The sequence below is a fragment of the Bacidia gigantensis genome, assembly GCF_019456465.1.
Source record: "Bacidia gigantensis strain McMullin 20006 chromosome Unknown contig_246, whole genome shotgun sequence".
Taxonomy (NCBI): domain Eukaryota; kingdom Fungi; phylum Ascomycota; class Lecanoromycetes; order Lecanorales; family Ramalinaceae; genus Bacidia; species Bacidia gigantensis.
In genome coordinates this window covers 1,144,859-1,157,995 of record NW_025408602.1, presented here as the reverse complement: position 1 = coordinate 1,157,995, position 13,137 = coordinate 1,144,859, and the positions used below count along the sequence as shown (strand labels likewise).

The 13,137-nt window shown below is 47.6% G+C and overlaps 4 protein-coding genes across 4 annotated transcripts; 2 read left to right on the top strand and 2 right to left on the bottom strand.

The window, feature by feature from the left end:
* Window positions 1-393: 393 nt before the first annotated feature.
* KY384_005972 (uncharacterized protein) lies at window positions 394-4,904 on the top strand (the record flags this gene model as incomplete). The annotated part of the gene is made up of 5 exons (XM_044814469.1): window positions 394-473; window positions 520-556; window positions 926-3,253; window positions 3,307-3,610; window positions 3,661-4,904. The coding sequence occupies 5 exons, from the start codon at window positions 394-396 to the stop codon at window positions 4,902-4,904; spliced, it is 3,993 nt and encodes a 1,330-aa protein (XP_044668619.1).
* A 1,163-nt stretch (window positions 4,905-6,067) lies between these two features.
* On the bottom strand, window positions 6,068-7,144 carry KY384_005971 (uncharacterized protein; the record flags this gene model as incomplete). The annotated part of the gene is made up of 2 exons (XM_044814468.1): window positions 6,068-6,685; window positions 6,914-7,144. 2 exons carry the CDS (start codon window positions 7,142-7,144, stop codon window positions 6,068-6,070), a joined length of 849 nt encoding a protein of 282 aa, XP_044668618.1.
* Window positions 7,145-7,405: 261 nt separating this feature from the next.
* KY384_005970 (uncharacterized protein) lies at window positions 7,406-8,947 on the bottom strand (the record flags this gene model as incomplete). Its single annotated transcript, XM_044814467.1, has 5 exons — window positions 7,406-8,023; window positions 8,078-8,138; window positions 8,186-8,298; window positions 8,347-8,639; window positions 8,692-8,947. The coding sequence occupies 5 exons, from the start codon at window positions 8,945-8,947 to the stop codon at window positions 7,406-7,408; spliced, it is 1,341 nt and encodes a 446-aa protein (XP_044668617.1).
* A 233-nt stretch (window positions 8,948-9,180) lies between these two features.
* On the top strand, window positions 9,181-13,102 carry KY384_005969 (uncharacterized protein; the record flags this gene model as incomplete). Its single annotated transcript, XM_044814466.1, has 7 exons — window positions 9,181-9,416; window positions 9,491-9,996; window positions 10,047-10,170; window positions 10,227-10,368; window positions 10,421-11,778; window positions 11,825-12,857; window positions 12,932-13,102. The coding sequence occupies 7 exons, from the start codon at window positions 9,181-9,183 to the stop codon at window positions 13,100-13,102; spliced, it is 3,570 nt and encodes a 1,189-aa protein (XP_044668616.1).
* Window positions 13,103-13,137: the final 35 nt, after the last annotated feature.

Genomic DNA, 13,137 nt, shown 5'->3' with positions numbered 1-13,137 from the left:
TGATCCAAAGGCTTTTCAGGCATTTTTAGCCAAGTAGAGAGTTTTCTAAGGACCAGGAGCTGTTAGGTCACATACGTAATTCGATAGTGCTGGCGTATGAAATATGAAAGCATAGCAAACATACATGCACTCACTTGCACCCAGCTGGCATTTTAGTCGATTTGTAGGGGCTTCAGTGCCACACGATGCTCCCCCCGGGAGCCTCGTGCCCCACCCTTCAACCTCGAAGTGTCACACAGATCACTAACACCATTTGTGCCCATGTGACTTGGTCAAGGCCTGAATCTCACGGAATTCAATCTTTCTCTTAGCAAAGGCCATATCGCGCTCATGACACTAGTCTTCTTTTCCCGACTTCTACACCTGCACCCTCACAGGTAGCAATTGCCCTGCATGGCCACCACCGAGTTGGTCAAGGAACAGGTCACAGACAATGTACCAAAAAGGATCAAGGAACTGAAGTTTGGCGTTGCGTAAGTAGTGTGCTATTCCTGTGTGAGCGTGATCTAAAGTCCATAGTGCGAGTCAGGATATTCTCAAGCAAGGCGTTCTCGAAGTACGTGATCAGGTTTTCTACGACACCAGTGGGGAGCGGTATGCCACTGAACATGGTCCCCTCGACCCGCGCCTTGGCCTTTCCACCAAGGGAAGTCACTGTGGTACCTGTGGAGAGTCTTTGCAGTCTTGTATGGGGCATTTCGGCTATATCAAATTGGTTTTGCCCGTGCTGCATATTGGTTATTTCAGATTCATCATACATATTTTGCAAGTCATTTGTAAAGACTGCTCAAGCATCTTGCTCGCAGAAGACTTTCGGCGGTCCTTTTTGCGGGAACTGCGTCGTCCCCACATCGACAATCTTCGGAAAACTCAAATATGTAAGAAGATATTCAAGGAAGCACGTAAAATGTATACTTGCTCGCAGTGTGGCGGTGCAAATGGGAGGGTCAAAAAGAATGGTGCTGGTCCTTTGAAAGTTACTCACGAAAGATTTAGTCACTTTGAAGGTTCAAAGGCATTGAAGAAAGTAGCACCTCGAGCGAAGATGGAATTTGATCAGAGCTTTGACGCAGTCAAAAAATCTCTTGGGGACATTGAGCGAAACCTGAAAAAGGCTTTTGACGACTTAAATCCTCTAAGAATTCTCAATATTTTCGAAAAGATTTCAGATCCCGATTGCGAACTGTTAGGTATGAACCCAACAGAAGGAAGACCAGAGATGTTTATTTGGAAATATTTCCCAGTTGCCCCCGTGTGTCTCAGGCCATCGGTGGCTCAAGACAGTACGACTACGGAAGATGACATAACTCAAAAGCTAGCTCACATTATATCCATGAACAATATGATAAAAAGGGGCCTCGAAAACGGGGAACGCGTGGGAACCCTTATGGAGCAGTGGGATTTTCTACAAGCACAGGTCGCGATGATTGTGAACAGCGAAGGCCCTGGTGTCACTCCTTCTGGCCAATACGTCACCATGCGAGGCTTTTGCCAAAGGCTGAAGGGCAAGCAAGGCCGATTTCGAGGTAACTTGTCCGGTAAACGAGTCGATTTTTCAGGGAGGACTGTGATTTCTCCGGATCCCAATATTGGGGTGAATGAAGTCGCCATCCCAGAAGCTGTTGCTAAAACTCTTACCTTTCCTGAAAAAGTCTCCCAGGTCAACATTGAGAAGATGCGACAAGCGGTCTTGAACGCCTCACGCAAATGGCCCGGTGCGTCTCAGATCGTAAAAGCTGGCTCAGGCTTCAAACAGTTCCTCAAGTTCGGGAATCCTAAGAAGCATGCTGAGGCATTGAAAGTCGGCGACATTGTTGAGCGGCATCTTGTGGACGGAGACGTCGTGCTCTTTAATCGACAACCCTCTTTACACAAGCTCAGCATTATGGCTCATCGTGTCCGTGTTAGGCCGTCACGAACTTTTCGACTCAACGAGTGCGTTTGCACACCTTACAATGCCGATTTCGATGGTGACGAGATGAATCTACATGTCCCTCAAACGGAAGAAGCTAGGGCTGAAGCACTTGAACTGATGGGCGTCGAACACAATTTGGCTACCCCAAGGAATGGTGAGCCTATCATAGCTGCCATTCAAGACTTCATCACCGGTGCGTTTCTCTTGAGCAACAAAGACCAATTCTTTGATCGGAAAACATTTAGTCAACTTTGTTCTTATATGGTTGAGGGAAACGCCAAGATCCATCTGCCTCCTCCATCGATCCTCAAACCAGTCATGCTGTGGACAGGGAAGCAGGTCTTTAATGTCTTGTTGCGTCCGAGCAGAGACTGTAATGTACGAATTAGTCTCGACGCACCATGCCGAGAATATCGATTCAATTCGTCTGCCCCCCGAGACATGAGTGAGACTGATGGCTGGCTTTGTATAAGAGATTCTGAGATTATGTGCGGGGTCATGGACAAGTCCACGATTGGTGCTGGGAAGAAGGACTCGATTTTCTGTGCTATCCTTCGAGATTTTGGCGAAGACGAGGCCCTGAGTGCAATGAACAGACTTGCCAGATTAATCTCTAGATACCTATCAGGCCAAGGTTTTTCTATTGGTATTAGTGACGTTCGCCCGGGAGAGAAACTCTCCCGAGACAAGCAAACCCTCGTCGAGAAGGCCTATGCTGACTGCGATGGCCTGATCTCCCGATACACTGATGGAAGCTTTGAGCGTAAAAAAGGGTCTAGTGCCGAGCAAACTTTAGAGAAGGCCATATCTGATGTTTTGACTCGCGTGCGAAAAGAAGCTGGAGACTATTGCTTTGCTGAACTTAACAAGCATAATACCGCGATGCTCATGGCAAAGTCTGGCGCAAAAGGTAGTTCCATGAATGTATCTCAGATGGTGGCTGTCGTTGGTCAACAAATCATCAACCAGCAACGTGTCCAAGAGGGATTTCAAGATCGAACTCTCCCTCATTATCCCAACAATGCTCGTCAGCCACCTTCAAAAGGCTTTGTACGTAATAGCTTCTATACAGGCCTGAGCCCAAGTGAGCTGTTCTTCCACGCAATGTCTGGCCGAGAAGGTCTCGTTGACACTGCCGTGAAGACCGCTGAGACGGGATACATGTCACGTCGCTTGATGAAGTCGCTTGAAGACTTATCGATCAAATATGACAAAACAGTTCGCAATTCAGCGATGTCTATTGTACAGTTTCAATACGGAGACGACAGCCTTGACCCTACAAGTATGGAAAGCGAGGCACGCCCAGTAAATTTTGAGCATGCATATACACATTCTATGGTAACCAACTAGCAGCCATCATGTCTGATTATCTACTAAATGTCATTTTTCAGGAACTGGTCCACGACAACGAGGCGGTCAGACTGTTGCCTTCCGAGATCCTCGAGGTCTCAGCACAAAGACTCGATCATCACAGGCAGCAGCTCGCTCGGTCATCATTAACCCATCTCAAGCTTCCTAGCTCAGAGTACGTGACATACAACGACGAGACCAACGAAAGTGACCAAAACTACCTACGGTCAATTCAGGGGTTCTTGGACATGAAAGCACGAAATCGATCAGACTTGGACAATCGATTAGGCCACGCAGATTCTTTACACAAGTCACGCAAACGGACACAGGCGTCTCGATTAGACTGTAAGTGACACCTTATGTAAGGACATAGTAAGATAACTGATTACCTGTAGCGGATATAATAAAGCAACAGACCGACCGTATCGCTGGGGTCTCTCAATCCACACTGATCGCCTTCATTGAAACATGCATGGACAGATATCACAAGGCTTCTGTCCAGCCAGGAACTGCAGTCGGCGCTGTTGGAGCGCAGTCTATTGGAGAGCCAGGGACGCAGATGACATTGAAGACATTCCATTTCGCTGGTATTGCCAATCTACAAATCACACAAGGTGTTCCTCGAATGAAGGAAATCATCAATGCCTCTAGGGAAATCAGCACGCCAATCATTGCATGCCAGCTGATCAACAAGCATAGTATGCACACGACTCGAGAGACTCAAGGCCGCATTGTGCAGACCTACCTTCGAGATATAGTCGAATGGGTAGAAGAAGTGTGGGCGGACGATATGAGCTACGTTGAGATGCGACTAGACACGAAGACCAAGATAAACCTTTGCATTGACATCCAGGCTACCGATATTAAGGATGCCATACTCAAGGTGAAAAAGTTACGTTTGACACCCGATGATATAACCGTCTTCGGGGAGTACATCCGGATCTCAACCAAACCACCATACAAAACTGAGCGTACTATCAAAGTCAAATCAAAGGATGAGACCCAAGTGTACGCTCGCATGCAACATATCTGCCGTCACCTTCCCAACATACCGGTATGTGGCTACGCTGGAGCGTCTCGAGCTATCATCAAGATGGATGAGAAGAGAGAAAATTTTTCACTATTAGTGGAAGGATACGGCCTCAAGAAATGTCTCAACACGGATGGCGTCGATGCTTACACTACGAGAACTAATTCTATTCTGGAGACGCGCGAGGTACTCGGCATTGAAGCAGCCCGGACAACAATCATTGATGAGATTCGCTCGGTAATGGACGGCATGGGCATTGATCCTCGGCATATGCAGCTCCTGGCTGATGTGATGACCTACCGAGGCGAAGTTCTTGGTATCACACGCTTTGGTCTGAGTAAGATGAGAGACAGTGTGCTACAACTTGCAAGTTTTGAGAAGACACCAGATCATCTCTTTGAAGCTGCATGGCATGCGAAGAGAGACAAGGTCGAAGGCGTCAGCGAATGTATCATTTTCGGACAAAGTACCGGCCAGGGCACAGGTGCCTTCGAGGTGGTGAAGTTGTTAGATCTTCCAACAGACTCCTTGAACGAAAAGAAAGCAATATTTGAAGATACATGGGAGGCATTGGAGGTTGAGCTCATGAGAGATAGAAGCAGGCGATAATCTTCCGTTTGGCGAGACGTATACGAACCCCATTGGTAATGTGGCTGCTACCTCCTAAAGAAGGTTTCACTCACACGATCTTCCGGATAGCAATGACAGGCGTCGACGTAAGGCTTGAACCATGTTGGCCTCGGTCATGGGAAGCACGATGAACAACCCATATATACCACATGAAAGTATGAAAATTCAGTGCGTTAGCTTTGTTTGCAGGATGTTGCTCTTTCAAAATACTTCCGTCATTGGCCTCATCTCAAGCCGATAATGCTACTTACGACGCTGCTGCACGAGATCTATGGTTTCAGTGGTCTACAAGGTGAGTGAGCTCCATCATGAATAGCAAATGTGTTAATTCATATGGTAGCCTCTGAAAATCTCACAAGTAAGTAGATCTTGTGATGGCCTGTGGCAATTCTTATTCAGGGCATGCGGTTGAGCACGCTGACAACCCACCACCAGCGAGATCAGCTTCCTCGAAGAAGGCTACTATCGGAATTGCGGCCCAGCAAGATGGTGATCTGGATGCTGTAGAGTGCTCTCTTGTATTGAGCAGAGAGGTTTAGAGACGATGCAAGTATCGCGCGATATCTGTGGAAGTCGATTCGATTTGAAGCGACAATGGTAGACATCTAGAATTGAGCTTCAAATTGAACTCAAATAATATACAGAGTCTGAGTCGGATCGAGGGCCCACGTAATGCTCAACTGCGTCAGCCTCAGAACATATCCAAGCAATTGCAGTAATTTATTTCTCATTGGTGTGACTACTGCTCGATTTGATTTCGCCTTCTTTAACCGGCTTGGGCAATTCACTGTTGGCGGAAGGGAAGGCAAGCACATGCAGAATTTTGGAGCTTAATCACCAGAAAATATCATCTTGCGTACACAGCTATGCTCATCAGAGCTCAGGTCGAAGAGAGATTGAACATCGTGAAAGGGACAGAAGCAATCGCTGGGACTAGCTTTTCAGAGTCCTATTACCTTATCTACGTAGTTAGATAGAGCATATCTATGTTTCGGGAGTATGTCTTAGAGGTAAGCATTGTGCGATTGCTCTTAAGACATCTAAAAATGATAAAAAGAACTCCGAAAAGACAGTCATGGCAGTGCCACAATATGCAAAGAGAAATAGGACAGGGCTACGAAAAACTTGGCGAATTGACACATTCATTCAATCATGTCCTCGTCCTCGCCAGCCCACGCTCCCATGAAAGCATCCTCCGAAATGGGCGACCTTAGGTCAGCGTTTGTCCTTGCAGCCCACTCCTTCACGTTCTTCTTACTGACTGCAAGACTCCCATCCTTCCTTTTGGCCCCCAACACTCCCATTCTGTTTAGAGAAGCAATCACATCTTCAGTCAGCACCCACGCTTCCTTTGCAACATCCGAAACAATGATTGAAGATCTCCCCTTCATACCCAATATCGTCCTTGCAATCCTCGCCTCCCAGAATTGCATGTAGCCTCTCTTGCCAAGCTCACTCAACGGCTTCTCTGGCCCACCATATCTGCCTTCTCGCTCACTAAGCTCATAGCTCACACCCATTAGGACCTTGCCTAAGCCTTTGCGCTGCCATGGTGGAAAGACCAATATGCAGGCTAGATTATTGTTGTCCCATGACATCTTCTCCTTGCTGAAGAAGCCTATGATCTGAGGGCTGGGCTTGGGAGCTGTTTGGGAGGGTTGATAGACGAGGGCGTAGTAGTCGAAGGAGGCCACGTCGAAGAAGACGGATTTATTGTCAAGGAAGAGCTTAGCGAAGAGTGAGAGGTTCTGGGCGAATAGCTGTTATGAGCGCGTTAGTGGTCGTATCAAACGACGTGCTGAGAGAGGTTGTATTCAAAGAACTTGCTTGATGCTCCTCGCCATCGATCTCGTAGATACCATGCTGGCCATGAGCGTAGATCAATTCGCCAGGCGGTCCATCGTCTTTTTCGACACACAATCTCTGACCTCCAAAGCGTAAGTCTTGCATCTTTGAAGGACGCACATCATTCATCTTTTAGAGCATACCGTATGGGTCAGGTACTGCTGTTGCTCCTTTGAGTATTTGAAGCACCATTGACAGATATAGAGCCTGTCGAGCTCTTTCCCTACGAGCTCATCAGGGTAGAAAGAAGGAAACCAAGTGTCGAAGAGGATGTCCCCAAGCACGACATGGTGTATGTCCGGCTTACGATCAAGGCGTTTTGGAGAGGCCAGAGATGAGCCTTTTGCGCCTGGGTTGGCCGACAGGCGGCCCATTGATAAGCCGGAGTCCCTGATATGCAATACTCCTAGAGGCTGATCTCATTGTGATCAAAATCGAAAAATTTGATGAGCACGGTTTAGGCCATGACGAGAAGGGATGTCGCATAACCGCGCTAGCCCATTTACAGACGGCATATTAGAAATTAGAATACACAGGAATTCCGACTGCATGCATTGTTCCAGAAACGATACTCTGCATTGGGGGTATCTAATGCTCGTTATGCAATTTCCACCGCGAAAGCCACCATCTTACATTCACAAAACATCCATCTCGTCAGCTTCTGTTTCATAGGTATCTTCCATCAAGAATTCATGTGACAGCGCTGCTCTCGCGGACAATCTCCTCCGGGGATCTAATTCCAACAGTAGCTCCAAGAATCTCACTGTCTCTCTGACATCCGGTTCCAGAGCTCGATCGTCATCTACTCGGTAGACTGACGTTGACCACTGCACGACCTGTGGGAGCGAGTGGCCTTTCTCGCCCACGCTTGGAAGGGTACACTCGTACATCGAGCCATGTAACAGCGCGCACTGCTTCATTCGCTGGCGTCCAAAGATTGTGGACATTTCAATCATTGCGTCAACGTCATCTGCAGAATTGAAGAATGGGAAGCGCCTGGCCAAAATAGTGAGAAGTATTACGCCCGCAGACCAAATGTCGATCTTCGTAGTTTGCGCCGTACATTTGAATAAGACTTCTGGTGCCCGGAATCCCCTAGTCCCCGCACGGTTTGCTCTTCTTGGTGGCCTCTGGTCGTCCTTGGGGTAGCCGTTCGGCTGTGCATGGGTGAACGCTCGACTTGATTGAATTTTTGCTTTCCGTGTACTCGACTGATCTTGACATAGACAGTGGTTAGAGTCGCTTCCTTCTCGCTGCTCTCCAAGATCAGACAGTCGCAAATGAACCTTCAGAGTACAGGAACATACCTCTGCCAGCCCGAAGTCCACTAATACTCCTTGTTCTGTTTCAATATCATATAGAAAATTTCTACAACTGTTTAGCCTAAGCTTTGTATGCAAACCGGAGGATATTACGTTGGTTTGATATCTCGATGGATGATCTTAGATTTGTGGATAAACGCTAACGCCTCGAATAAAGATCTGAAGTAGATCTTTATATCTTCAACCTTCATTTGACGGTAATACAACTAGTTCAGGTAAGCAATTGCGTGATTTCTCAGACATAAATCACATACGCGGAAATCTTGATGCCGGAAATGTGGCAGAACAGCAACAACTTGGTCCTGATACCGAAACGCGGTTATCAAAGGGCAGACTGAAGCGCTTCCTCGAAGATTGTGCAGCAGTTCTAATTCGTTGAAAATCCTTATGGGACTGCTTGTGACATAGATTTTTTTGATAGCGACGAAACGCCGTTTGGGTTTTTGCGGCGATGCCCACTTAGAAGACTCCTTAGGTTGTACGTCCCAGTCGTTCTTAAAGCGATCATACATCAAGTCCTCAGCTTGATAAACGGTGGAAAAAGTCCCTGAAAAGAATGAGTGGCGATGCGCATCAACACTCTGGCGCTTGACACTTACCCTCCCCAATGCGATCTATCATTCGGTACTTCATACCCTTTTCTCTGAATATCCGATCAAGTTTTGCCATATCCTCCCTGACGACCTGAGCGATCTGCTGTCGCCTTGTCGAAACATCTTCACTCCCGTCAGATACCTCAGAGTCCTCAGCATCATTTTGCTGGTCTTGCGACTCCCCTTCATCTACGGGCCCTAGTGGACAACAGGGCGTTTGGAAAGGATCCTCCTGGTTTACGGCCACGGTCACTTGAGCCATCGTAGCCAGGACACAATCGTGCTTCAATTGACATCACGAAGCGCGCAATGGCAGCGAGTCCCTTGGCCCTTCCTCCATACAAAACGTCAAATTGTTCAATTATTGGTGGGGTAGACGCGTCGCGCGTCTAAAACGTAAATAAAGGTCCGTGCGCAGTAAACAGACGGGGACCGCAGTCGGGATGTAAAGAATCGACTTACGACGAGTAAGAATACTCACCTGTCATCGCCATCATGGACAGTAATACTGAGTTCGACATCAATGATGCGCTGAAATATTATCTCAGCGACCCTGCTTCAATCGCGACACCAGAGGCAGACGGGATCCTTCAAGACTGCGAGACCGCTCCCGAGTCTCTGACTAGTGCCACGGTGAACAGCGTCCTCAATCCTATTATAGATGCGATCGCGGTGAATCCAGAAGCTCTATCAAGAAGCTCTGTATTTGATTCTCTGCAATTCTTGCTCAAGTGTGCCCCTACTTCTCTTTCCCGTGAAACCCCCGTCGTCAAGAAACATATTCTGAGCTTTTCGAACTTTCTAGACAGGCTTCGCTATTACCTGCTCAGACTTTGAGCAAACTATTTGACCTGCTCATTTCCGGCCTCTCTGCTCAGGCAGACATCGTCAACAATGACCTGGAAACGGAGGACCCGGGAGCAACGCGACAGCAGAAGCACTTACTCGAGATGTATGCATTCCTCTTACAATGGTCGATTTCAGCAGTCGAGGTCAAAACAGCGGAAAAGCCTAGCAGTGCTTTGACAAAAGTCAGAGGGAAGGGCGCAAAGTCAAAAGCCAGCCTGAAAGATGGGAGCTGGGACTCCGCAGCGCAAGTGCAAAGTGCTCTTGATACTATGTGCAAGGTGTTAAAGGTCAAGTTGGCAAAAATATTCGTGACTACCTCCGAACGGGACACTTTCATAAGTCTTTTCACCAGACCCGTGTACCTGGTCATGGAGAGCGAACAGCGTGTCAAGCTTACGGCTTTACGTATGCATGCTTTCAAGGTACTCTGTATAGCGATCAAGCACCATGGGCATGCTTTTGGTAAGGAATCTTGTCATGTTTCTGGGAATGTGCCACTGAAATTGCATGAGGTGCTCAAACGGCCATCGTACAGAATCTTACATATTACGAGCATTTGGCGGAGCCAATGGCTGAATTTGTGCACATACTTGCTGAACAATACGACTATCCACAGCTCGCAGATGAAGTCTTGAGGTATATCAAAGGTGCTGACTTATTCACTCATCAGATTGCTAACCGTACGCCGGTAGAGACTTAAGTAACAAGGAATTCAACAACAACGACAGCCGAGGACCAAAGTCCGTCTCCACTTTCTTTGTCAAGCTTTCAGAGTTGGCTCCGCGGCCAATCATGAAGCAGATGACGTTGCTTATCAAGCAATTGGATAGCGAGGTGTGTTTATTTATTGGTCTCTTTTTGGGAGCAACCCAGCTGAATGACATAGGCATACGCCCTTCGCTGTGCTATCATTGAAGTGTGTGGAAACTTAGTCGCCTATCTAAGCAAACAGGAAGAACGAAACGAAAACTCCAAGGCACAAATCAACGCATTTTTTGACATTTTGGAGGAAAGGTTTTTGGATACTAACCCGTACTGTCGTTGTCGAACGATACAGGTCTACGTCAAGATTTGCGATCTAGATCAGAAGTTCCCCAAACGGCGTCAGGCGGTTGCCGAGTTGGCTATACGGAGTCTTGAAGATAAAAGTAGCAACGTCCGCCGCAATGCTATCAAACTTGTTGGTAAATTGGTCTCCACCCACCCGTTTAGTGTTATGCATGGAGGCCAATTATCGTACTCTGAATGGGATGAGAGGCTAAAGACCGTTGAAGCACAACTCGATGCTTTGAAGCCTCCAGCTGACTCGCCAGGTCTGGGGAAGAGGCAGAGTCAGGCTGAAGGAGCCGTCGATAGTGCGCTACTAGATGAAGCAAGCACTGTAGAGAGCCCTCAAAAGGCACCTGCATCAATGACCGAGGTGCAACGGGAGGAGGCCATGAGAAAGGCTGCCGAGAATGCAGCAACGTCAGAGCTTCTGAACAAATTACAACTAACGCGGAAGTATTATGTCGAAGCAATCCGCTTTATCGAAGTCCTTCATGCTGGGACTCCGGTCGTGTGCCAATTGTTGTCTTCAAAAAACAAGAGTGAAGTAATAGAAGCCATGGACTTCTTTGTCATTCTCGACGCGTACAAGATCGAGCCCGCAAGATTAGGGATTCGCCGAATGCTACGATTGATCTGGACTAAAGGCAACAGCGACGAAGGTAAAGGAGTACAGACCCACCTCATGGATTGCTACAGAGGTCTCTTCTTCACCGCGCCGGACACTTTCAGCGAGAACGATGCAGCAAACTACGTAGCACGGAATATGATCAGTCTGACTTTTGGTGCGACCCCAGCTGAGCTGACATCTCTAGAGCAGCTTCTTAACACAATGGTAAAAGTTGAGCTTGTCTCTTCTCTGGTTGTGAGAAAGCTGTGGCAAGTATACGGTGTCCAAAAGCAAGAGATCTCTAAGACCCAGAGACGAGGAGCCATCATTGTCATTGGAATGCTTGCGACAGCAGACCCTGAGATCGTTTCGAGAGAGATGGAAACATTACTTAGAATTGGCCTTGGACCCCTTGGGCGCAAGGACCTCGTCCTATCAAAATATACATGCCTGGCTCTACGCCGCATGCACCCGACCAAGCAGCAGGGAAAGGAGCATAGTGCCCCTGTTGTGAGATTAAGCAATGAACATGCGATCTTGAGTCAACTGGCAGCAATGGTTGAGCTTGTTTCTGATAGCAAGGAATGGTAGGCTCGCTATACCTCTATCGATTCGACTACTGATTCTTTCTAGGTTTGGAGTTGCTGAGCAAGCCGTTGGTGCCATCTATGCTTTATCGAAGCATCCAGACTCTCTATGCTCCGCAATAGTTCGAAGGAAGACGCAGTCTGTGTTCAGGCCGTACGGTCAGCAAACCCAAGAAGCGATTAATGGTAGGGCGGGAAACGAAAGCGGCTTGCCTTCACCGCCCCCAGAGCAACCCGAACAGCGGCAGAAAGGAAGTCTGGCTCTGTCGCAGTTGCTCTTTATCGTCGGGCATATTGCAATCAAGCAAATTGTCCATTTGGAGCTGTGTGAGCTCGACTTCAAGCGGAGAAAAGCGGACAAAGAGAAGGCTAGAGGTAGCAATGCATCTCCAACCAAGTCAGCAAACGTCGACGAGCAAGAACTAGATATGATTGGTGGTACAACAGAAGACGATTTCACCGAGGCCATGAACAGCATCCGAGAACGAGAGCTTCTCTACGGCGAGAACTCGTTGCTCTCGAATTTTTGGCCTTTGGTCACTGAAATTTGCGCGAACAACACAATCTACCCTGACGAAGACCTACAAGCTGCAGCAACACTATGCATGGCCAAGCTGATGTGCGTATCCTCCAAATTCTGTGAAACAAATTTGCCACTTCTCATCACCATCCTGGAGCGGTCACAGAACCCAATAACGCGAAGTAATGTTGTCGTTGCGTTAGGCGACATGGCGGTTTGCTTCAACCATCTCATTGACGAAAACACTGACTTCCTCTATCGCCGGTTGAGTGACTCAGACGGCTCTGTGAAACGTACTTGCTTAATGACACTGACATTCCTCATATTGGCTGGGCAAGTCAAAGTCAAGGGGCAACTTGGTGAGATGGCCAAATGCCTAGAAGAATCAGACAAGCGTATTGCGGACCTATCTAAGATGTTTTTCACCGAGCTCGCCACGAAAGACAATGCGATCTACAATAATTTCATAGATATGTTCTCCTTACTCAGTGCGGAGAAGGAATTGGAAGAGGATGCATTCAAGAGGATCACCAAGTTCCTTTCCTCGTTCATCGAAAAGGTGAGAGTCACGCAATCTATTTCCATTGAAGGAGGCGTAAAGTGTTTTGTACAGAATACTGACAATGCTTGTAGGACAAGCACGCCAAACAATTGGCAGACAAGCTAGCTGCTAGGCTTCAGCGTTGTGAGACAGAACGACAGTGGAACGATGTGGCTTACATACTATCGTTACTTCAACACAAGAATGAAGACATTCAGAAGACGATCAGCAACGGGTTTCACCTTGTCGAGGCTGCTGCATGAGTACTCTGTGGGTGTACGTTCTTTTTCTTAAAGTA